General features: G+C 35.3%; 1 protein-coding gene across 1 annotated transcript; it reads right to left on the minus strand.

Moving 5' to 3' along the window:
- Positions 1 to 16,548: 16,548 nt before the first annotated feature.
- Positions 16,549 to 23,539, minus strand: LOC133823161 (uncharacterized). Its single transcript, XM_062255770.1, has 15 exons — positions 23,134 to 23,539; positions 23,010 to 23,054; positions 22,843 to 22,941; positions 22,654 to 22,764; positions 22,295 to 22,469; positions 22,129 to 22,185; positions 21,710 to 21,846; positions 21,511 to 21,570; positions 21,349 to 21,426; positions 20,884 to 20,954; positions 20,303 to 20,379; positions 20,067 to 20,144; positions 19,780 to 19,943; positions 19,586 to 19,661; positions 16,549 to 17,436 (listed from the first exon to the last, which is right to left on the minus strand). The coding sequence occupies exons 1-15, from the start codon at positions 23,224 to 23,226 to the stop codon at positions 17,303 to 17,305; spliced, it is 1,455 nt and encodes a 484-aa protein (XP_062111754.1). The 5' UTR covers positions 23,227 to 23,539; the 3' UTR covers positions 16,549 to 17,302.
- Positions 23,540 to 27,049: the final 3,510 nt, after the last annotated feature.

A 27,049-nucleotide genomic window follows, 5' to 3' on the forward strand; every position in this document is an offset into this window, starting at 1 on the left:
AAGCCCTAGGTTGAAATTATCATGGGCTATAGGCCCGTGAAATTTCCCATTTGATTATAAGCCCATTAGACTTAAAATCAAGGCATGTATTATTTTCTATTGATTTAATTAATTAAATAATTATTTAAATCCTTTATAAATTAATTATTTATAATTTGAACCTTGATTTAAATTTATTTATTAATTTAGATACCAATTTATCTTAATTAATAAATCTGCCATAATTTCTCTTTTCTTCTCAAAATTACACAATTCTGTGAAACTATCCAAAATTGACCTGGTCAACTTTGATAATTCTAATTGATGATTAAATCAATTAATTGAGACTATCTAGATGATTTTATCCAAGGTACAATGGGAACCATGGGCCTATGAAATCAAGCTCCAATAAGTTATCATAAATCTAATAAATAAATTTACTAACTTATTAATTCCTCGTGACTCCAATATAGACTCAAAATTGCACTCTTGAATTCATAGAACGCTCTATAACAAATATAGATACGCTATTAATTATCCATCATTACAACCATAATTTTCACTCAATCCTCTATAGACGGTCTACAGTGAGATGGGACTAAAATACCGTTTTACCCCTCATTGTATTTTATCCTTAAAACACTTAGTTCCTTGTAAATGATATTTCAGTAAACTAATTTAATTACTGAAATGAGATCTCGATCATGAAACACCTTGAACCAAACTAAAAGGAAACCATCGTTTCACTTCTTCATCAGAAGCTATAGATGTTCGTATCTATGATTAACACTCCCACTCAATTATACTACCAAGTTTTCAAGATGTAAGTATGGGCTAGTCCGTAGGGTAAGCTGGTAACGAACAAGTCAAAGAACTCAAATAATACAATCAGTTAGAATACTAACCACTCAGAATTGAGATTGAATTGACCTATGGTCAACTATATGATATGACTAGAATAGATAATAACGGTATGTTTACTTATCTTATCAACTGTCAATATCGGTCCAGTCCGATGTAACAAATACACCCGATCTTATATACTTTGCTAATATTCTTGAAAAAACATAACACTGTAATGTGTAAGTAGATCATATCGTAGATTGGCAAGTCAGTGTAAATCCTGTGCACTGACTAATCTTAGGACAAACTTATTTTGAACATATAATCATATTTATATTCCACTGTGATTACGTCACTATAAATAAGATTAGCTATATGCTCGGGATTTAATAGAAGTTTATATTAAAAAAATAATCATGAAAATAAAACATGTGAGCAAAGTGATTGACCAAGTCAAAAAAATGATTTCTATTCTTTTATTGATAATAAAATGAGATTACAACGAATTTGGGTTTTAATTAGGGCATAAAACCCCAACAGAGGCGTGTCGTGGCCTGTGGCCCTTCGATGAGAGCCTAATGCTCTCTGACTTGAGCACGACGCAACCCTTAAGGGCTGGGTCACAACTCAAATGGCAATTATTGGCTATTTAGTGTTTTAAGCTCGGGAACCCAAATGTTAAGGCTTAGGAAGGATTCTACTACTCGCTTTAGTAGAATTAGAGGTCCCGAAGGCTAGTATTTTAATATGATACTCTTAATTAGTTTGAGATTGATGGTTTGTTATTGTGGATGCGTTGTGACTAGGTATAGGTCAAAGCTTGGGTTACGAGATCATGCTTGGGATCGTGTTGATTTGTCACCTCGGGACACAGGTAAGAAAATTGTTTTTGCCCGTAGAGCAGAGCATGGCCCTATTATTTATGTTTAGTATATGTTTGAATATTTGTGAATGATATGTTTTGTTATGCATGTTTATGAATTAACAGCGAAGGCTGGGAACGGCGAAGGCTGAGAACAGCAAAGGCCGGGTATGGAAAGGGTCGAGATCGGCGTTAAGCACACTGAGTGCAAGCCACTAAGGCGAGACCCTCAAGAGGTGTTGTATCCACCCGCTTGGTGAAGACTGCAAACATAGGGCCTGGTAAAGCACCTGGGTTGGCATAGGCCGCTATGTGTTTAGTCTGTTGACTGTTTTGCTGTATATTGTTGGATTGATATGTGATTTGTTATGCATTGAGTTTTCTTGCTGGGCTTCGACTCACATATGCTCTATGGTGCAGGTAAGGGCAAGGGAAAGGTTGTCCAACCATGAGTTGGAGAGCGTGGAGCGACATGTACATGTTCGGCCTACATGGCTGCCACGACGAGGGTTATTTTGGGGAATATGTTGTAATGATGTACTTTATCGCTTAGGTCGACTGTATTCATATTTTTAGTTGTAAAATATTTTCAAATAGTGTTTTGGGATCCCAAATGTATAACTTTTATGATTTTAATATATGTCCAAATCTTTTATAACCAATATTGTTAATTGAGTCTTTATTTCAATTTAATTACGTTTTTCAACCTAAAACCTCGATTATCGAGCTAGTGGCACATTTATAAATCACACAGTAATGGCTCTAAGGTAGTAGGGTGTTACAACTTGATTTCAGAGCATGCCAAGGTTTATGGTTCCTAGAGATCGACCATACATGCACGCTCGCTGCTAGTGACAAGTTCGACTTAGGATTGGTCGATATTTAATGAACTATATGCTTAACTGCTTATTTAAGTTGCCCTATTTTCCTGAATGTATAGATAGAACATGATGAATGTGTTTATGTATGCATGATGCTAGGGCACAACCCCTTAACAGTTATAAATTATCTGTGTGTGGTGTTAATCATTGTCTGTGACTGATTGATGGGACTGGGAGGTGGTTTTTGGATGTTGTTATTATGCCTGATGTGCGTCATCATTAATTGCAGGCATATTGCAGTTATGCCTCAGTGATTGATCAGACTCCGCGACAATAGGGTCGAAGATGACAACGAGGGTCAGGACCCTCCACCTGCCCCATAGAATTGGCAACAGTAGTTTGCCGAAATGGAAGCCAGACTTCAACGAATAGAAGAAGAACTCCGAGAGTTGAGGCAACAGACCCCTCCTTGGGGTATTGGGTTACAGATTCCACCGACTATGGCACCTATGCCAGCCTAACCTATAATGGAAAACAGGTGGGAGCCTTCATATGAAAGGTTTAGGAAGCAGCATCCTCCCACCTTTGAGGGTGGCCCAGACCCACTGCGGGTAGAGCAGTGGATGAACATGACTTCTTCCATCCTGGATTTCATGAGGGTGGAAGGGAATGAGAGAGTGGCTTGCGCCAGCTACATGTTGAGAGAAGATGCCCGCATCTGGTGGTAAGTTGTGTCCCAGAGAAGGGATGTGACAGTTATGACTTGGGAAGAATTTAGAGACGTCTTCAACGTGAAATACTACAGTGTTGCAGTCTGAGCTGCAAAGGTGGATGATTTTGTCAACCTAACTCAGAACCGATTGAAGGTTATAGAATATGCACTAAAGTTTGACCGGTTGGCAAAGTTCGCACCAAACTTGATGCCTACTGATATGGCACGGAGGGATCGGTTTGTGTGGGGATTGAACATTATGATTGCTCGTGATGTGAGGATAACACTAGACCCAAGGACTACCACCTATGCACAAGTAATGGAGAAGGCCCTTACAAGTGAGGGGGCCAAGGATCAGATATGGAGAGAGGGCGCCGCAAGGCGCGATGCTTGGAGGATGGTGCCTCATTTTACTGGATCTAGCCAGGGTAGTGGCCCTAGTGAGCAAAAGAGAAAGTTCCAAGATTCTTTTGTACCACCTGACTCGGATAGGAGGGCACGGGGTGCTTTCAGTGGTCGTCAGGGTGGGAGAGAAAATTGGAGGAGTTTCTTAGTGTGTCCTCGGTGTTGGCGATGACATCAGGGAGAATGCAGAGTTAGAGCCTGTTTTACTTGTGGGAGTGTTAGTCATATGAGGAAGGACTGCCCACAAGCCAGGAAAGAAGAACCAAAGCAGAGCAACAGCCTCACTCCAACCAGAGTATTCACCTTGACCAGGCTGAGGCTAGTCCCTCAATCATGGCAAGTCAGATTTCTAGTGCCGGTTCTTCATTTACTACATTGATTTGACTCAGGGGCTACTCATTCGTTTGTATATGCTAGAGTGATAGATCGATTGTGTAGACCTATTGATTTGTATGCTAGGGGATTCAGGACTTTGTTGCCAACTAGGAAACCGGTAGTCTCTAGGAGATGGGTTAGAGCATTGCTAGTAGAGATAGACAGTAGAGAGTTGTCTGTAGATCTAATTGAGCTAGCGATGGCCGACTTTGATATGATCCTAGGGATTGATTGGTTATAAAAGTACAGGGCGACGATAGACTACAAGCGAAGGATGGTGACCTTTGAACCGGAAGGGGAGGTACCCTTTGTATTTGTGGGGATAGTGAGTGGACCACAAGTACCTATGATCTCGACACTGAAGGCTAGAGACCTAATGCAAGAAGGTTGCATAGGATTCCTAGTGAACATCGTGGATACCTATAGGGTTGTTTCGGTTGGACCGGATGAAACCAGATTAGTATGCGAGTTTCCTGGTGTATTCCCAGCATACTTGCCAGGGTTGCCACCACATCGAGAGATCGAGTTCATCATAGAGTTGGTGCCAGGGGTGGAGCCAATATCTAGGACACCTTATAGAATGGCTCCATCAGAGTTATAGGAACTGAAGATTCAATTTGAGGAGTTACTGGACTTAGGATTCATCAGACCAAGTTTTTCATCGTGGGGTGCTCCAGTGTTGTTGGTTAAGAAGAAGGATGGATCCTTAAGGATGTGTATTGACTACAGAGAGTTGAACAAGTTGACCATTAAGAACAAGTACCCACTACCTTCGACCGATGACTTTTTTGACCAGCTACAGGGGAAGACGGTGTTCTCCAAGATTGACCTTCGGTCAGGCTACCACCAGTTAAGGATTAGAGAGGAGGACATACCAAACATCACATTCCAAACGAGGTATGGACATTATGAATTCCTGGTTATATCCTTTGGATTAACCAATGCCCCAGCTGCCTTATGGACTTGATGAATAGGGTCTTCAGGGATTACTTAGATAAGTTTGTGATTGTATTCATCGATGATATATTGATATATTCTCAGACAGAAACAGAGCACGAGCAACATCTTCGCCTTGTACTACAGTAGTTGAGAGAGCATAAGTTTTATGTTATGTTCAGCAAATGTGAGTTTTGGTTGCCCCAAATAACATTTTTGGGCCATATTTTTAGCAAGGAGGGGATTTTGGTGGACTGAAGTAAGATTCAGGTAGTGAGGGTCTGGCCCAGGTCGAGCAGTGTACCAGAGGTTAGGAGCTTCTTGGGATTAGTAGGGTACTATCAGCGGTTCATCGAGGGATTTCTCCAGAATAGCAACATGTTGACTGAGCTGACACGTAAGAAGACCAACTATGTCTAGACAGACAAATGTGAGAATAGTTTCAAGGAGTTGAAGCGGTGGCTGATCACCGCTCTAGTATTGAGTCTTTCGTCAGACAATGAGAAGTTTGTAGTCTACTGTGATGCTTCGAGGCAGGGTTTGGGGTGTGTATTGATGCAAGCTGGAAAGGTGATAGCCTATGCATCGAGACAACTAAAGGAGTATGAGCAGAGGTATCTCACTCACGATCTGAAATTGGCAGCGGTGATATTTGCACTAAAGGTTTGGAGGCATTATCTGTATGGGGAGAAATGCGAAATATACACCGACCATAAAAGTCTGAAGTATTTCTTTACTCAAAAGGATTTGAATATGTGCCAGAGGTGTTGGCTAGAATCGTTAAAGGATTACGACTGCGACATTCTATACCATCCTGGGAAGGCCAGTGCGGTGGCCGATGCACTAAGTCAGAAAGGCCCAGGACAGTTATTCAGTTCGAGACAGATATCAGAGAGGTTAGCTGAAGAGATGACTAGAGAGGGAATTGAATTGGGAGTGGGTCAGCTAGTCAATATCACTCTTCAAACCACACTCCTTGAGAGAATCAAAGAAGCACAGAGGGAGGATCCGACAGGGACCCCACCTTCACCTCTAAGTTTTGGAAGAGCATGTAGAAGGCTATGGATGCATAGTTCTGGTTTAGCATCGCCTATCATGCTCAGATGGATGGATGGTCTGAGAGGATGATTCAGATACTAGAGGATATATTGTGAGCCTGTTTGCTGGATTTGGGGGGATCTTGGAGTAAGTATCTCCCTTTGATCAAGTTTTCATACAATAATAGCTATCAAGTGACTATCGAAGTGGCTCCGTATGAAATATTATATGGGAGGAAGCGCAGATCGCTCATCCATTGGGATGAGACGAGTGAGAGAAAGTATTTAGGTCCTGAGGTTGTTCAGAGGACCAATAAGGCGATTGAGTATATTATAGCTCGAATGCTCGCCCCCCAAAGTCAACAGAAGAGTTACTCAGACTTGAGATGCAGGAGTGCAAAGTTTCAAGTCGGTGATCATGTAGTTCTTAGAGTTTCTCCCTTGAGAGGGGTGAAACGATTTGGAGTGAGGGGCAAGTTGAGCCCTAGGTTTGTTGTCCCTTTCAAGATTCTAGAACGGGTTGGAGAGGTAGCCTACAGGTTGACAATGCCTCCAGCTCTATCAGTGGTTCACAATGTATTTCATGTGTCCATGTTCTTGAAGTATGTACTAGATTCTACACACATGCTAAGTTATGAGAACCTGGAGCTAGATCAAGATTTATCATATGAGGAGAAGTCGATTCAAATTCTAGACCGAAAAGATAAAGTCTTGCAGAACAAGACTATATTCCTTGGTAAAAGTGTTGTGGAGAAATAGCAAAGTGGAAGAGGTAACTTGGGAGCTTGAGACAAATATGCGGAATCGGTATCCCGAGTTATTCAGGTAAATTTCAAGGATGAAATTTCTGTAACGAGGTGATAGTGTAGCGTTCCAAATTTGCTAATAAGGCTTAGTGCCTTGATTAGCGTGCCAAGAAGGCAATAATTGATTTAATTATGTTAATATGTGAATTAAATGATTATGCGATTATAAATGCATATTTAGGTGAATTAAATATGCATGTGGGCCATTTCAGTTAAAGGGACATAATTGTAATCTTGGCCCGTTGAGGGCATAAATGTGAATTATATGAATGTTGTGCTTGATACCACAAATTGTGGTGATATATTTGTGATATGTAATCTGAGACGGTCCTAGGGAGTGGAATAGCGAAATAGTCACCATGGGGCTGAGTACCCGGCTCGGGGTGAGCCTAAGGGTATTACAGGAACGTAGTGCATGTTTGGGATTACCGAGTAATGGGTAGCAATTCAGTGATTGTTAAGTATGTCAGGGGTTAAAATGGGGAATTATAGTAGCGGGATGTGGCAAATGACAGGATTGCCCTTAGTGGCATTAAAGGATTGAGGATAGACTTATGGGCATTTTGGTCATTAGGCAGCTAGGATAGACTTAAGCAAACAACACTCTAGAACTAAGAAAACAACAAAAAACAGAAACCCTCAGCCCTTGTCTCCTCTCTCTCGACTCTTTCTCCCTTTCTTGGTGACTTAGAAGACTTTGGGAATTTTGGTGGTGAACCCCAGAATTTGGGTTATGGAATTGAGGTTGTGAAGCTAGAAGTGCTGGAGAGCTAGCCTAGGTCGAATTCTCAGTGAGGTAAGGATTCAAACTTGATTTATTTCTATTTAATTCTGCTGTGAATTGGAAGTTTGCATGAGAGTTTAACTTTAAATTGATTTTGAGTGTTGGTGAGGATATGGAATGATTTCTAGGGTTTTTGTGATGTTTAGGCTGTGAGGATGAGGAATCTAGACTTAATTCCAGGTTTAGATGTTGATTGGGGTGTGATTTGGTGGTTAAGGCTCAGGAAAAAACGTAGAAAAATTGTGAGATTTCTGGGTTTTGAGGCTCGATTCATGACCATGTTCATCAAGTGTCACAGCCCGCTTGAACGCAAAGGCTTGGGGGCCTCGGAATTTTGCCCAGGCGCCACAGCGCAGGCTGAGGCGCGTCGCAACCCTTTAATGAGAGCCTAATGCTCTCTGACTTGAGCGCGTCGTGACCCTTAAGGGCTGGGTCGTGGCTCAAATGGTAATTATTGGCTATTTGAGGATTTTAAGCTCGAGAACTCAAATGTTAAGGCTTGGGAAGGATTCTACTGCCCAGTTTAGTAGAATTCAAGGTCCCGAAGGCTAGTATTTTAATCTGAAGCTCTTAATTAGTTGGAGATTGATGGAATTTTATTGTGGATGCATTGTGACTATGTTTACGTCAAAGCTCAGGTTAGGGGATCATGCTCGGGATCGCGTTGATTTTTCAGCTCGGGACACAGGTAAGAAAACTGTTTGTGCCCGTAGAGCAGGGCATGACCCTATTGTTTCTATTTCAGGGCATAGCCCTATTATTTTTGTTTAATATATGTGTGAATAATTGTGAATGCTATGTTGTGTTGTGCATGCTTATGAATGAACGTTGAAGGCTGGGAATGGCGAAGGCCGAGAACGACTAAAGGCCAGGTACGGCAAGGGTTGAGATCGACGTTAAGCACGCTGAGTGCAGGCCGCTAGGGCGAGACCCTCAATGGGTGATGTATCTATGCACTTGGTGAAGATCTCAAACCCATGGCCTGGTAAAGTGCCTGGGTTGGCGTAGGCCGCTATGTGTTTAGACTGTTGACTGTTTTGCTATATATTATTGGATTGATATGTGATTTGTTATGCATTGAGTTTTCTTGCTGGGCTTCGGCTCACGGGTGCTCTATGGTGCAAGTAAGGGCAAGGGAAAGGTCGACCAACCATGAGTTGGAGAGCGTGGAGCAGCGTGTACATGTTCGGCCTACCTGGCTGCCACGACCAAGATTATTTTGAGAAATATGTTGTAATGATATGCTTTGTCGCTTAGGTCGACTGTATTCATATTTTGAGTTGTAAATCATTTTCAGATAGTGTTTTGGGATCCCAAATGTATAACTTTTATGGTTTTAATGAATGTCCAAATCTTTTATAACCAATGTTGTTAATTGAGTCTTTATTTCAATTTAATTACACTTTTCAACCTAAAACCTCGATTAGCGAGCTAATGACACATTTATAAATCACATGGTAACGGATCTAATGTAGTAGGACATTACAAGTAGCATACTTTCCAACAATGTAAGGAAAACACTCATAAAACCAAACTTGGAAAGCATAAGACATTCCAAAAAGCCTACAAAGACCTTCATAATTGGCTTCTGTTGATCCCAAAAGAGGGTGTTTTAATATTTAAGCTCGCAAGTGCACGAATCGTTTCGGAATATAATGTTCATGTAAGTACGAGGTCGAACCCATGGGAGTTGACTAACATCAAAAGAAACTATTTCAAACAAAGCAAGAATATTCTAACCTAGTTCCAAATATTTGATGAGATTTTGTTTTAGAAAAATAAAGCACAAGTAATAAAAAGATTTAAGATTAAATAGAAAAATTGTTTTCAAATGAGATATATAAAATAAGATTATTAAGATTTTAGAATCCACAAAATGCAAGTTCAATAGTATTTATAAGTATATTGATTCCCAAGTTTTAATACAGTTGAAATAAATCACACTATATATTTTTTTCAAAATATATTTTCTATTCAAGCACAAGTTACTCTTTCAAAAAGGTAGGACTTTTCTTCACTTTTATAAGATATAATTTCTAAGCATTAGTTGTGTTACAACCTAATGAAACTACAAAAAATCAAAGAGATTATGTTTAGGCAAAATATGATACTTATGCTCTAAGAATTAGATGTAAACAATTTAATGAAAAACATTTAATCAAAGAATATCATATTTTTTTGCATAATGAAGAACTAAGTGTAATATGCTTTAACACTCAATAATAGATGAAAAATGCATATCATTGATAGAAAAATCCATAAACAATGTTACACAAATGGGAAATCAACATACAATAAAAAATACTATCTAGTTACATTTTGCTTCATCATCATCTTAATAACCTTCGAAAAAGATTAGAAGCTCATAACTAGATAGAAATTACAAAATAACATACTTGACATGCTCTTCAAAAGATGAAAATGGTAGAGAGAAACTAGTGAAAAGAAGAGAGAAAAATGTGTAGAAGAGGTTGAAAAATATGAAGAAGAAGAGCTCCCCAAATGGTCTTACAAGACTCTATTTATAGGCAAAATGTGGATATTAAATTAATCAAATTAAAATAAATAAATTGATTAATTTAATTGTGTTGGGAAGTGGTAGGATAAATAGAGTAGTGTAAGAGTATTGGAAAAATGAAATGTTTGGTTGGGTAAAAGATTAGTGAAAAGCTATGGTAAAAAAAATGAATTAGGAATGTTTATTTAGGTGAGAAAAATAGGGAAGAGTGAATTGATATTTAAGTGAAAAATATTGGGAATGAAAAATGTGAATTTTGATCTTAGTTTTATGGCTATTGGTTTGGTTGTCTTGGCATGGGGCTGTGTCTTGGCTAGGCTGAATTGGTGTGGTCTTCGGAAGGCTGCAGAGAAAAGGAGACCGAAAATGGGCCTGGGCTTGAGTGATGTGCTGAAGAGGGATTCAGTTGAGGCTTCAGTGATTAAAGGGCCAGGCGAATCGGGCCTAGGCCTGGGAGTTGGGCCTTGGCTTCATTCGGATTGATGGAGAGGCCTGAGTGGCTGGCGTTGGAGATTTTGGAGGCTGGTGCATATGCTGATGTTGAGGAAAGTGGATGATTCGGCTGAAGCTGACAGCTGGCGAGGAGGTAAGTTGATGCACATGAGTTGGAACCTTGGGCCTGGCTTGGGCTGCACTTGGGCTGGAGCAGTGGCGTGGAGCATCAGGCAGGGAAGGGGCGGACTGGGCTCGGGCCGTGGGCCTGGCAGGTGGCCAGCCGAATTGGGCCTTGGGCAGAGTTGACAAATGCCACTTCTTTGCTTTTCCTTTACAAAAATATCATTTTTTTTTCACCAATCTTCTTGTTTTTCAAGAGCAAAAAATTCCCTATAAAACAAACATAAATTAAATTAAAACTAAATATTTTCAATAATGAAATATACAATAAAAGTTCAATGAAAATATTAATTAAAATTTAATTTACTTAAACATTTAAGCTCAAAATTGCATATTTTTACACCTAACTTAACAATATTAATTTTAAATAATTAAGCCATAACATTTTACAATAATATAACAATAAAAATACACAAAAATCTATAAAATTAAAATAAACCTAATAAATTCAAAATTACTTAAAAAACTTAATAAATCAATTAAAAACTCAAGAATTAAGCAACAATTAGCACATAAAAAGTGGTAAAATAACTCTATTTTGTAGAGTTATCAGCTTCATGCTCCATTTCATACTTATCTCTCTTTTTAATACCACTATCAATCTTACCCTTAAACAAATCTATAGTCATTGCAAATGACTCTTTCCCCAAGCATATTCATTGTATCGACCACTATCGATAATATCTAACTCTTCCCCTGGGATTTGTTTCTCACGGGGACCACTCAACAAAAAATATTGTACAAAATACAAGGCTTCCATTTTAGTAGCAAGTTCATCACTATAACCCCACCTCTTACCCATGAATGCCTATTCCATAGATTGTTTTGTAATCATAGCTATACCACTCAAACATTTCTTAACTAAACTGTTGGTTTCTTGTTTAAAATTCAGTTTATTGCACTGACCATGACAATCAAGGCCAGTAACAAGAGCAAACCCGTCAAGGAAAAATCTAATCAACAGTCCAAAAATATTGGTCCAGAACTCACTCTCACATGGTTGATGAACCTCCCTCAACAACAAATTATGACAAAGTTGGGGTTGAAATTTTAAACTAGGAATACCTAAAAAGTGACCAAAAACAGTCTCATAACACAATACCTTCTGCTCATCAGAAAAAATAGTATTGATACCTTCAATGATTTTGTGAGAACTAGTAGATACAACCTTTGAATGATAATAATCTAATGGAGTATATTTTTGTTCCCAAATCTACAATAAAATTAAATATCAGATCATAAATAATAAATAGAAAAACAACAAAACAACAATAACATTAACATGACAACTATATATAAGCATTGATTCAACCATATCCATTGCACAAAGGAAACAACAACTTAAAATAAACTCTAAAACAACACTTATCAATCCTTATAGATAAATGATTTTTATTGATTAATGATTTAAGAATTTACATTTTCTACTCCATTAATGTTTACTTCTTTTAATATTTTTAATTATTTATGATGTACCTATGAAAATACTAAAATCATTTTTCTTGTTTGATTAGAAGGAATAAAAGAGAGAAATGGAGATATTACGATCAGAGAGTAACACTTTAGTACTACTTAGTGGGCAAAATTATCAACCATAGAAGAATAAAATTTGGTTAAAATAGGGAATTTGAATCCATTGTATAATATATTTTCTTCAAAAATGATCGCCACCAAACAATTAATTTATTCAAAATCCATAAAATAATCTCCTCTCCCGTCTCCTTCCGGTTATCCATCTTACCAAGCACTCTTATAACTAACTCAAAACAGAATTTTGTTGCTTTTGATTTTTTTAAATCACTTTTTCATTTTCCTTTCTCTCTTGTCTTCCTCATGCCGATTCGATTGCCCTCTCCCGGGAGCAATAGTGTTGGTCATGTCTCTCCAATGAAGAAAGATATTATACAATTTATATGTATATATGAGAGTTGTAGGCCTATGAGGTAAAATCCTTCTTCTTTTCACTTGAAAATATGTTGTTAGATTTGCACTTTTTACATCTTTTAGTTCTAGAGAATGGTTAGATTTGTTTTGCTTCACTAGTGTTATATATTTGTATGTATATATATATTTTTTGGTTGCACTTATTCTGCTTGTTAAAATGCCTCTAAGAGATTAGTATAAATAAATGTCTAATTCATTGCTTTTGTGAAGCATTTCTTTGTTTGTTTGAATGGACATTACATCATTGCTACAATTCATGCTCTTTTTTAATTTTTATATAATATAATCTTGGGAAACTTATACAGGATCTTTATTTATTTTCATGTAAATCTAATATTAAACAAATTAATATGAGATAACCTAGAACATATTTCTAAAATTGAATTCAAAGTTAAACAAAAATAAGAATACTTACAATATACGCAGCGGAATGAAAGAGTTATTCCTTCAGTTTCTCTAACTCTTGTATCCTTTCGGTCGCAGAGTATTATCAAGAAACTGAACCGATCTTCTATTTTCTTCACAGTCTTCCAATGTATCCTTAGAATCACCTAGACTGTTGGGGTTTTATGCCCTAATTAAAACTCAAATTCTTTGTAATCTCATTTTATTTTCAATAAAAGATTAGAAATCATTTTTTGACTTGGTCAATCACTTTGCTCACATGTTTTACTTTCATGATTATTTGTTTAATATAAACTTCTATTAAATCTCGAGCATATAGCTAATCTTATTTATAGTGACGTAGTCACTGTGGAATATAAATATGATTATATGTTCAAAATAAGTTAGTCCTAAGATTAGTCAGTGCACTGGATTTACACTGACTTGCCAATCTACGATATGATCTACTTACACATTACAGTGTTATGTTCTTTCATGAACATTAGCAAAGTAGATAAGATCGGATATATTTGTTACATCAGACAGGACCGATATTGACAGTTGATAAGATAAGTAAACATACCGTTATTATCTATTCTAGTCATATCATATAGTTGACCATAGGTCAATTCAATCTCAATTCTGAGTGGTTAGTATTCTAACTGATTGTATTATTTGAGTTCTTTGACTTGTTCGTTACCAGCTTACCCTACGGACTAGCCCATACTTACATCTTGGGAACTCGGTAGTATAATTTAGTGGGAGTGTTATTCATAGATATGAACATCTATAGCTTTTGATGAAGAAGTGAAATGATGGTTTCCTTTTAGTTTTGTTCAATGTGTTAAATGATAGAGATCTCATTTCAGTAATTAAATTAGTTTAGTGAAATATCATTTACAATGAACTAAGTGTTTTAAGGATAAAATACAATGATGGGTCAAACGGTATTTTAGTCATATCTCATTGTAGACCGTCTATAGAGGATTGAGTGAAAATTATGGTTGTAACAATGGATAATTAATAGCGTATCTATATTTGTTATAAAGCGTTCTATGAATTCAAGAGTGCAATTCTGAGTCTATAGTGGAGTCACGATAAATTAATAAGTTAGTAAATTTATTTGTTAGATTTATGATAACTTATTAGAGCTTGATTTCATAGGCCCATGGTCCCCATTGTACCTTGGATAAAATCATCTAGATAATCTGAATTAATTGATTTAATTATCAATTGGAATATCAAAGTTGACCAGGCCAATTTTGAATAGTTTCACAGAGTTATGTAATTTTGAGAATAAAATATATATTAAGGCAGATTTATTAATTAAGATAAATTGGTATCTAAATTAATAAATAAGTTTAAATCAAGGTTCAAATTATAAATAATAAATTTGATAAAGGATTTAAATAATTATTTAATTAATTAAATTAATAGAAAATAATACAGGCCTTGTTTTTAAGTCCAATGGGCTTATAATCAAATGAGAAATTTCACGGGCCTTAAGCCCATGATAATTTCGACCTAGGGCTTTAAATTGGCTATTATTTTATTGATTTTTTAATTAAACTAAATGGCCTAATTGAGTCTATAAAATGAGTGCTTAGAGAGAAGTCAAAACAGAAGCTTAATCACTGATTTTCTGATAGTTTTAGATTCTCTCTAAACACAAGTCATTTTCTAAGCCTCTTTGATTATTTTCTCTTCTTCTTTCTATATCTATCTCATGTGTTGAGAATTGTCCACACTAGTCTAGGTGATTCTAAGGATACATTGGAAGATTGTGAAGAAAATAGAAGATCGGTTCAGTTTCTTGATAATACTCTGCGACAGAGAGGATACCAGAGTTAGAGAAACTGAAGGAAGGACTCTTTCATTCCATTGCGTATACTGTAAGTATTCTATTCATTGTTGCTCTTTGAATTCAATTTTAGAAACATGTTTTAGGCTATCTCGTATTAATTTTTTTAATATTAGATATACATGAAAATAAATAAAGATCCTGTATAAGTTTTCCTAACATAGACTAGTGTGGAAAATTCTCAACACATGAGATAGATACAGAGAGAATAAGAGATAATAGCAAAAATGCTTAGAAAATGACTTGTATTTAGAGAGAATCTAAAACTATCAGAAAACCAGTGATTAAACTTATCTGTCGTCTCATAAATCTTAACTTATGACTTTTCTCTAAGTATTCCTTTTATCGACTCAATTAAGCTATTTAATTTAATTAAAAAATCAATAAAATAATAGTCAATTAATAGCCCTAGGTCAAAATTATCATGGGCTTTAGGCCCGTGAAATTTCCCATTTGATTATAAGTCCATTGGACTTAAAATCAAGGCCTGTATTATTTTCTATTGTTTTAATTAATTAAATAATTATTTAAATCTTTTATCAAATTAATTATTTATAATTTGAACATTGATTTAAACTTATTTATTAATTTAGATACCAATTTATCTTAACTAATAAATCTGCCCTAATTTATCTTTTCTTCTCAAAATTACATAACTTTGTGAAACTATCCAAAATTAGCCTGGTCAACTTTGATAATTCTAATTGATAATTAAATCAATTAATTCAGACTATCTTGATGATTTTATCCAAGGTACAATGGGGACCATCTGCCTATGAAATCAAGCTCCAATAAGTTATCATAAATCTAACAAATAAATTTACTAACTTATTAATTCCTCGTGACTCCACTATAGACTCCGAATTGCGCTCTTGAATTCATAGAACGCTCTATAACAAATATAGATACGCTATTAATTATCCATTGTTACAATCATAATTGTCACTCAATCCTCTATAGATGGTCTACAATGAGATAGGACTAAAATATCGTTTTACCCCTCATTGTATTTTATCCTTAAAACACTTAGTTCCTTGTAAATGATATTTTAGTAAACTAATTTAATTACTGAAATGAGATCTCTATCATTTAACACCTTAAACCAAACTAAAAGGAAACAATCGTTTCACTTCTTCATCAGAAGCTATAGATGTTCATATCTATGATTAATACTCCCACTCAATTATACTACCGAGTTCCCAAGATGTAAGTATGGGCTAGTTGTCAAAGAACTCAAATAATACAATTAGTTAGAATACTAACCACTCAGAATTGAGATTGAATTGACCTATGGTCAACTATATGATATGACTAGAATAGATAATAACGGTATGTTTACTTATCTTATCAACTGTCAATATCGGTCCTGTCCGATGTAACAAATACACCCGATCTTATATACTTTGCTAATATTCTTGAAAAAACATAACACTGTAATGTGTAAGTAGATCATATCGTAGATTGGCAAGTCAGTGTAAATCCTGTGCACTGACTAATCTTAGGACAAACTTATTTTGAACATATAATCATATTTATATTCCACTGTGATTACGTCACTATAAATACGATTAGTTATATGCTCGTGATTTAATAGAAGTTTATATTAAACAAGTAATCATGAAAATAAAACATGTGAGCAAAGTGATTGACCAAGTCAAAAAATGATTTTATTCTTTTATTGATAAGAAATGAGATTACAAAGAATTTGAGTTTTAATTAGAGCATAAAACCCCAACATATATGTTAGAGAATATATTTTTATACTCAATGGAAATATGGAAAAACCAAAATACAACTCTATGCAAAGAATACAATAGACAAGGTAATTGATTAAATAAATATTACAACTCAATTGCTCAAAATACAAGTAAATAGAAATAAGAGAAGGAAGAGAATTATAAGATCTAAAACCCTAAAACAAAAGATACCAATGAATATGTAAATAGAAATTGAGAAGAGGATTACAAACTCAATACTATAATAATACAAGTAAATAAGAAGAACAAGAGGAACAAAAGAATAAAAACACAAACAAACTCTCACACAACCAAAGTGTAGAGTAGTGGGGATCACCAACTTGAACAAGGTTCAAGACCTTTGTCCAAAAGCTTATTTCCCCCTATTCTCTAAGCACTAAGGGATCTCTCTAGGAAATAGCCCTCTGGAATTATCAAGCCTCAAGGTGAATTTTCCAGCCAAGTACTTTGTGGATGAAAAAATGGTGTGTCTTACAAGTGAGCATTAGGCTCTCATTTATAGAGTTTGAGATACCCCTTTGGATTTCAAATTCCACCAACACCCATGACTGTTACCAATGTTTAATTGGATGTTTATGGAATTAAAATGGAGATTTGAGAGTTATTTGGGATGTTATAACGTTCAATTTGGAAAAAATTGAAAATCCAGATAGGTTGTCAACCTCACTGGCCTCTGTCCCCCAGGCCGCGGCCAGGGAAAGACAGTGGCCGCAACCACAGCCTTTTTTCAGCCAAAAATGTGATTTTTCCAAAACGTCCCAAATCCTTTCCCACATGATTTTGTAACCTCCAAACACCTATTGAGAGTTAAAAACATGTCTCCAACAATCATATATCATCATGACTTTGTGAAATCCAATCTCAAATGTGTAACATATAATATACACATTATTGGGTAATATTTGGGAGTTACAAATTTGTAACTCCAAAATATGTCACATTTTGGCACACACATGTGTCCAATTTTGTGACTCTCAATAATATGTTACAAGCTGTGACAAATCACATTTGTGTGACAAATCACATTTTGTCACATTATTTAATCTAATATTACATTATATGAAATAATATAACATTCCCCCACTAGATTAAATAATCACTTTTTTAACACTTATTTAATCAATCAAACATTAAATTTAAATATTATATTCCCCCACTTGATTAAATAATCACTCTATAGAAACATTTGCATTGGTGCATAAAGTAAAATGTCTTTCGACTTGAATTTTACCTTAATGTAATTATCACAAAGTTTGTTGAAATTTTAGTGGCCGAAGCATTGAACCACTGTCCCTTGATAACAAACCGGTGATAACACACACACATTTGCTGTGTTCACTTGAGACTTCAATGTCTCGCTTTGGCACTGTTAATGGCCATATGCACATTCCATCCATAGACTTTTCTTGAGAATGACTCCCAATTCTCATGAGGGGTGGAACCACCTCTAGGACTATATAGGTAGAACTCTTACTGTATTTTGTTACCCTAAAGTACTTGTCTTCTCAAGACTAAGTTTTATTAAAAAACCTTTCGGTTTTAACCCTCATTTTTGTAACACACTAGTACTCTTATCTCAGATGGGACAAAATTTGAGTACTACTACTATTTCCTTGATTGACTTGTTATTACCTATTGAACCTAATACTAGTATGGTTTTTACTATTAAGATATGTTACCATTAAATAGTCCCTTGGAACTATATTAACCAGTCTTTTTAGTGTGGGTCAAAACAGTTCCCAATAGGGAATTTGGACAACTATACCAGTGCTCCAAAAATTAATTTTTGCCTAAACATGAGATATGAGATTGGACTATTGTGTGCAGTCCCATGCATTAGTCGATAGATCAAACGATGCCTGAATGTATATGTCCACACCCAATAAGATAATGGCTAAATAAACACACCGACAATGAATGGGCGTAATCGTAAATTACGGTCGGACACTTTGGATTACTTTTCGGGTCTGGGCTATGGGCAAGGCAATTCTCAAGTCAGTGGCCATTAAATGTCATCTAAGGAGTGGTTGACTCACGTGCCGTCCTGGGAACGTTGCATGCTAACCTATCTTGTATGGTACTGCGATTTTGGCAACTAAAACAAGTTCAGTCTAAATCTTTCAAGCAATTCAATATTTCGCTGAAAAAACCCTACCATATACTCGGTCGGTCGAGTAATGCATCCGGGGCAACTTCCTTTGCAAATGTCTCTAATTTTGGGTTATTCTGTATCAGTCTGTGACTCTGCGATGTAAGGTATGAACAGATTCGGGTCCGGTGGTGACTCTAAATTCAAAAAGTCCAAGCGAATGACTATGATTCTGCGTACAGTTTGCCTGGTTGTCCCCATTATATCCAAACACTACGCAACAAGAGCACTGCGACGTTTTTTATTTATGCGACGTTTTTTATTTATGCATTAAGACAAGAACACAATCAATTGTATTCTTCCACCAGAGTCTGACCTCTTTAAAATTAATTGGGTTGACAAACTTGCAGCTTTTAAGTTTTGACTTTTATTCCACTAAAGTAGCGATGGATGTCTTTGAAATATATTATATAAAAAAGGTAGGCTCAAGCCGCGTTGGCCCAACCCAATTTCAATATCCAACATAGAATTGGTATTCAATAATTGTCTTAACACTTTTTTAAACAATTGGTGCTACAATCACAAAATTCAACTCTTTTTCAATAGTGAAAATTGATTCTGCATATGATTAGTGGTGCAAAGAGATTGGAACCACTATGTCCAGAAATATTTGTTACTCGCAATGAAGAAAACAAGAAAAATCACTTAAAACTGCACCCACCTAAAATCATGGAGCATTTTGTTATTGTCCAATCTCATACAAAAGCTATAAGAAATCAAGATTACCGTTTTAAGGATACTTGAAAGATGATCGCTGTCATATTTGAAATGAAGAGTTCAATAAAGATGAGCCTAACCTGGAACTTTGGAGGCTTCTTCTTGGGTTGTTGAGGACTCGGTATTCGGAGCATGTATTGATGTTGTGTGGTTATCCTGTGCATAGCAAAAGAGGGTGCAAATTACTATTTCTAGGCATCATCCTAAATAGGCTAAATTCTGATAGAAACTACAGTGAATTTTTTTCTCAAGTGATTTCAAAATGCAACATCACCTCAGAAACTAAATCAAAAAAGTAATCACACAAATCCTTAAAGAATTTTTTTAGTGAAAATGAATTCAAGTAGCCAAGGTGGGATAAAAATGCATTATCCCATACATTCTCGTCATTTGCAGAAATGCATGGAGCATTAATTGCTGATTGAGGCTCCGAGGAAGCTGCCTGAGAGGAAAAAACAGTCAAATCTAAATAAATACAGCATCAAACATACAAAAGTTATTCTTTCAAAACACTATCACCAATTCACGAGTCTCTGGGTGCCATGCGACAAATTATACCACTTGCCTCTGACACACACGAGTCCACGTTATTGTTTTCCAGTAAGTGTATGCCAACAGATTTTGGAGATAGAGATGAATCTGCACAATTGTGTCGTTTTTCTTATCATTACTGTGGCATTAGCAGTCTCAATTAACTTGAAAAAGTCCTTAAGTTTGCAATTATCCAATCCTTTATGGTTAAACTCGGTAGAACCTGTCCTTAAAAATACTCAGCAGAGCTAAAGTTAGCAAGAAACCTGTACATGCTGCATCCCCTATCCTGTAAGCCTTGCTTGAGCATCTTCCTGTGCTGTTTTGATTCACATTTTTAATCCTGGCATAATTGCATAATTTTAACAGTAAGTTCTATGTACTAGTAGAAATGTCAATCTCTCATTGGAGTTTTTTAATGATATACAATATGAGAATCTATTAAGGTGATTTATCCATCAAATTATCATTCCAATACAAGCAGAGAAGCCAAAATGTAATCGTGTTCATTAGGACTTTAATATTAATACAATCAATACCTCCCCTGGTTTCTACAGCGTTCTTGGAGGAAAATTCGGAATCTGTGTTACTTATGTGAATACATACACATGCACAAATTAAAGTTCTTAATTTTATGAATCTATCAGTCAACAATTTCATGCTGCATATTTAAGATTGGGCCTTGAACAAAGCAACCAGCATATAACTATTCTATCTGTCTACCTTACAAAGGCCCTGAGCTGCAGCAACTATCCTAGGCAGTTTCTTTTACATTTTCTATTTGATCACTTTAATTACATAATGTTGCAAAATGCTAGTTGAAAATTTAATAGTAAATTCATACTACCTGTTATCCTTTGTCAAAGCCATGTTGTTTCCTTCTTGGTATTCAAGTATTGAGGCGAATCTGTCTTTATCCTTGCATTGAAATAAAATATAGATATAATGTGTGCCTTACAAGAGATCATCAAGACATCACATAAAGGGTATATATACATCGAATAAATCATGGATTCAACATTCAATGGGATTGCCAGAAGAATATTCAATTGGAACCAAAATAAGTTTTTTTTTTTTTTATAAAGTTCCGCCAGGAACCTAAGAGTTGAATTCTGAGCTCTAATAATACAAATCCTGAAAACAGTAAGCGTTCATCTTGTGGTTAAATCTACCAAAGAGGCTCTTTTGTTTCATTATCTCAATTTACTTGGTATAATTACAATGTTATATGTTTCTTAATAAAAATTCCAACATATCTCTGAATTTACAGGATGTGACACTAGAAGTGAACGCAGTTACTTTTTTTCCCTACCCCTTCATTCATATTTATGAGATTGTCCTGAATATTCTTCATGACAATACCCAAACTCCGAAGTTCAGAGTGCAAAGCCTGAAACCAATTTTTCAATAAAAGTTTGAAAGGTGATTGACACATAAAAGCATAAATGAGTGACTAAGAACCAGATATCCAAACCTCTTTCTCCAAAATTAGATTCTCAATGACTGCGTCTTTTGATGATAGAATTTTCTGAAGGTTTGGTGGTTAAGAAAAGAATCCCAGACTAAACATATTTTCCTTAAAGAGTAACACAAAATGAAATATTTAGACAACTGATATTGCAGTTATGTTAAAATAAATTAAGCCCACTAGGCTTTGTTACTGATATGGATATCTCATCTATCTGTGTTTGAAAGGCTGTACTAATTTTTGCTGCCTGGACCTGTGCTTCAAGCTCCAAGATTACTATAGTTTTTCTTTGTATCTCATCTTCATCACATTTCAGTTTTTCTTCCAAGTCACCAATCTTTTCTGCATAAATTAGTCCAGTATTGGCTCAATAATAAAACACTTTTACCATCAATATGCAGCTAGTTCAATCTCTAATTTATTCAGCATAAAACAAGTACAACTCGATCACTGCATTTTTAAACTTGATAAATGAAAACAAATGAGCTAATTTTTCAGAAAATCGCCACTTGCATCTACAAACATCGTGCATGCAGAAACTAATTCTTAACAAATTATGACTTGAACTAGCAAAAACAACCAAAAATCAACTAATAAATTCAGATGATCACAAAATTTAATTACCAACAAATACTTTCTCGAATGCAGAGACTTTATCCAATTTGTTGTTTAAGTCAGCCACTGTAAACAGCAAAGTAAAACAGAAATCTTATCAGAAACTTCATGAACTCAAGATCTATAATCCAAATCGTAATAGGCAAACAACTGAGACAAGAGTAAGGCTACTTGCCTACATCTTCTTTTTCACTCATAGTGTGTTGCACATTATCGACAGCTTGCTTGACGGAAACTGCCTCTTTCTCTATTGAATCAAATAACAATAAATGAGACTTTACTTTTTCAGATAGCACGCCAAGCTTCCTATCCCTTGTTTGAATTGCGCGCTTCATATCACAATTGGATTCCTGCTTATTAATATGGCATGCCATGCCATGTCAAAGAGATAATTACTGCATACACAACAACAATTTCACGAGGACATTGATAAAAATCAAACTATATCACATTTACATTACTCTTAGAAACATTCTCAAATTAGAAGTCATAAACAAAAATTAAAGATACGTTTTACCCATTATTTTCACAAACCTCATACGCATTTGCAAAACATTCCTTGGATTGGATTAGGTTGTGTATAGTTTCCTTCAACTCTTTTTGCTTGTTTTCAAGCAAAACATTGTCATTCTGAAGATAAATTACCTACAAAAACAAAACCCAAGACAATATAACCACGTTCGCACTGTGATCTCGAAAACGCCTTAAAGTAATTTCACATACCTTTCTTTCAAGTTTCTGCCGATGCTCATTAGAAGAAGATAATTCAGCCTGCAATTCTTGTATCTTCCTAGCGAAATCTTCCTCATTTTGCTTTTGTTTCTGTATCCAAACATCACCGATCAATCATTCATCAATGAAAAAATATTCCAATAAAATAAAAATAAGACCTGAATTCGATGATGAAGGTGCTCCGTCGCCGAGTGCTCCCGTTCCTGAAAAATTCCCCAAAGAGCTAAGAGAGAGGGACAGAGAGAGAGTGATGGATAAAGATAATGGTGAGGGAAAGCATACTCTGAGTTCTCGAAATTCAGAGATGAGAGTTCCGAGCTGGAGTTTGAATTTGGAGAGTCTTAACAACTCCATATGTTCACCAAAATGATCCATAGCTGGAAAAATTTAGCCGTGGAAGTGTTTGGGATTGGGATCCTGAACTGATTCTCTTCTTTATTTCTCAAGTATATTCACTCGATCAAAGTTTTCCTTTCATTTCATGCATGCCTTAGACATTTTGGACGATAACCATTTCGCGTTTGCTTTAGCCTTTGCCGTCGTAGTTAAATCAATTATGATCCCACTCATAATTCGTGGAATAGAGTAGAGTTGTAAATAGGAGTCCGGCTTTCTAGGACGGCAAGAATCTGACACAAGCACGACACTAAACCAAAAAAAAAGATATGAGCTTGGGCTAGTCCAGACAAGAATTGAAATTGGCACGAGATTGTACGATAAGCTCGTAGCACACGATAACAAACTAGTCCCAAAACATTAATAATAATAATAAATTTTTATTTATGAATTCCTTATAAATTAAAATAATAATATAAGTCTATTACTTTTTTTTAAATGTTTATAAGTATATTAATTTAATTTAAGATTTATGAGTTAAAATTTTTAGTATTTATTAGTAGGTATTCAAATTCTAATAATTATTTTGATATAATTTTGTGTAAAATATTGTTGAAAAGTATATAAAAATATCTCAAACTATAATTTAAATAAAGAAAAGTATTTGGATTGGTGGTGATTCCATTAGTTGTTAAGGAGGAGGTAGAGATTCCAATTCTCCATCCTTATATTTTTTGGCAATAATAAAATAGGCATAAAAGTAGGCCCGAATTTGGGCCTTGACACGACACGACATGGGTCGTGCTAAGCTTACTCTTTCAAATATAGGTCGATTCGGCCCTGCCGAATTAGAATACAAGTCAAGTGACCAGCCCGGCCCAATTCATTCGAAGGCACGAAAATGTGGGTCGTGTGATATCGCCAAATAAACTCCTAAGCAGTCGCAATAATAATCAGGCTATGTTATATCTACAGATACGTAAAATACAAGTAAAAAAAAGATTAGTAAATTAAAATGAGAAATAAGAAACTTTGTAATAATGTAACTATGAAAAAGAATAATTTTTAAAACACTAAATAAATAAAATTGAATAATTAGAATCAGAAAGAAAACATGGAAGACACAAATTTCATTCATGCAAACATATATATTTTAATAAAATTGATTTATTCTATTCAACTATAATTCTACACCACTAATTATAGTTGGAAAATATATATAATAAAGCTCACCTTAAAATATGTTCTTAATTAAATTATACTAACTTCTAATTTTAAAAACCTATCATATTATATATTTTGAAGCGACAAAATACAAATGACAGAATACAGTAAAAAGCATATAACATAACAAATATCCTAAATTAAATCAAGAGCCTAAATTACATAAAAAGTACATAACTAGACTTATGTAAAAAACACCAATAAACTTAGAATAAAAATTAGAAGAAAATAAATTTAATTGTAACAAATATATAGAAATGAAGAACAAAAAAGAATCAATATATTAAAAATATAACGTGAAACATGAACTTCACTCTAGCCTATCCACAAGAGAATGCAGCCTAAAATACGCATTGTTTTCACTCAATAAGTGTAAAAGAAATGAAAGAAAAATGAGAAATAAATGATTTTCTCTCTAACTATACTCTCTACATTTAATTCCACAATCTGATATGTTTTTCCCTACATTTGGCTCTCTATTTATAGTGGAAATAGGACCCAAAGTGTGTAAAATCGTGTACAAAATAATGGAGAAAATGACTGTGAAATTGGAGCAAAGTGGGAGACAAGTTGCAGTATTAAAGGAGACACGTTGCCACGTGTCATGCATTGATTGGCTCGGTAGAGATGTGTTGGGGGTGTTGGAGATAGAAGCCAGGCGAGTGGGATAGGTGGCAGCCTTTGGTTGGCTTGGTAGGCTGGCGCGTCATGCGGTGGCAGCATTGGCTCGGCAGCTTGGCTCGGCTCGTGTGGCTTGACTATGTCAGGCGGGTGGGATGTGTGTCAGGCATCTGGTGGAGCTGGGGCAGGCGTCTTAGCTGGAAGTGGCTTTGTGATAAGTACCGAATTTGTCTATTTTTAATTCATTATTCTTCTATGATTATGCACTTGATTATTTATTTATATATGTTTAATTAGTTTATTTTGTGTTTTTAAGATTTTCAAGGCATTTGGATGAAAACAAGTGAATTTTGGATGTTTTGCAAGCAATGGTTAAGCTCAGAATTACAAGTCTGAAACTTCACACTTGATTTTGATAATTTTGCCAATACTCTTTTGGAAATATACCTAGAAATACAAGTTTTAGATATTTTTCTTAGATTTCCATAGCTTTTTGAATCGTCCAATCTTGAGCTATATTGAGGAAATTATGTGTAAAATAATTTCAATTACTACAATAGAAGAAAACCAAAAAACGGGAAAAATTGCTACGGCCATGACCAGCCTTATTTTAGGTCGCGGCCTGGTAGACAGAACATAGTGGCTACCGCCAGAAATATCCCAGGATGCGGCCGGAGCCCAATTTTCTAGAAAATGCATTTTCTAGTGGTCGCGGCCGCCAAGAAACACTGGCCGTGGCCGACAATCGATTTTTCCTTATATTTCAATTTTTAAATGTAATTTTTGGTGGGCTATAAAAGGGATTAGGGTTAACTTTGAATACAACTTTGAATTGCGAATTTTAGAGGCTAGAGCAGCAGAGGAGGAGAAAAAACATCATCATCTATATTCTTCAATCTAGTTTTTCTTTCTTCTCAAAACTCTTTTATTTTCATTGAACATTTATGTTTATGAATATGAATATGATTATGGAGTAGTTTTCTTTATAGTTGAGAGTTATTTCAAAACTCTATACATGAATGCATTGATGAATTTTGTTCCTTCTATTCCCTTGTATTAATTTGCTTCTATTTTTCTATTTGAATGTTATTAATCTTGTGAGATCTTGTTAGGTGACCAACTAATTAGGGTTTTTCATTCTTCTACTATCAACTTAGGATTTCTATTCACCTAATAGTTTAGGATTCTAAGAAGAGTGATAAATTGCAATTAGAGTATTTTGACTGTGATGAAAAATAGAACCTAGGTTAAATGAATTGCATGCTTAATGAGTTTGATGCCTAGATTAACTTGTTTCCACAAAGTGTAATGCTTTGACTAGGTTAAATAGATCGCATGCTTAATGAGTTTATTGCTGGGTAAAAAAGGTTAATTAAGAGTGCTTAGCTTTAATTAAGTATAATAGGGAAACTGAGATAATTGAATTCTTAAGTGTTATCTGTGGGTTTAATAGTTTAATTGGAAATAGGGAATATTATTCGTCATTGTTGATAGATTGATTGTTGAAGGTGAAGAGTAATTCTTGACTATTTCTTTAATATCGTTATATCCTTAGTTATTCAATTTTTATATTTATATTATTTTATGTTTTCAATTGTTAAAACTAAAACCCCTTTCTAATTTTAATTTAGTTATTATTTTGAATAATAATTTATTCATCGTCCTCGTGGGTTCGACCCTTATTTACCACTATCTTGAAGTAGCTGGTGTAAGTGAAAAAAATATATTTAAGAAATAGTCAAGCCATAACCCTTCAACAACCTATCCAAACATAGCTAAATCCCCAAGGTAAAGTTCTCAATCAACTCAGCACCTCAAAACACACAAAAGCCAAGCTAAACTTGGCCAAAACCTAATCAAATAAAAAAAATTGAGAACTGAGTTTCTAAACTCCAAAACTTAGCTAAAAATCATAATAAACAGAGGGATTCAAGGCTAGAAATCATTACCTCAGTTGGCCCAACGTGATGCTAAGCTCCTTCCCAAACAATCCCAATCCTAGGCTAGCCTTGATTCC

This window comes from Humulus lupulus, chromosome 3, assembly GCF_963169125.1.
Source record: "Humulus lupulus chromosome 3, drHumLupu1.1, whole genome shotgun sequence".
Lineage (NCBI taxonomy): Eukaryota > Viridiplantae > Streptophyta > Magnoliopsida > Rosales > Cannabaceae > Humulus > Humulus lupulus.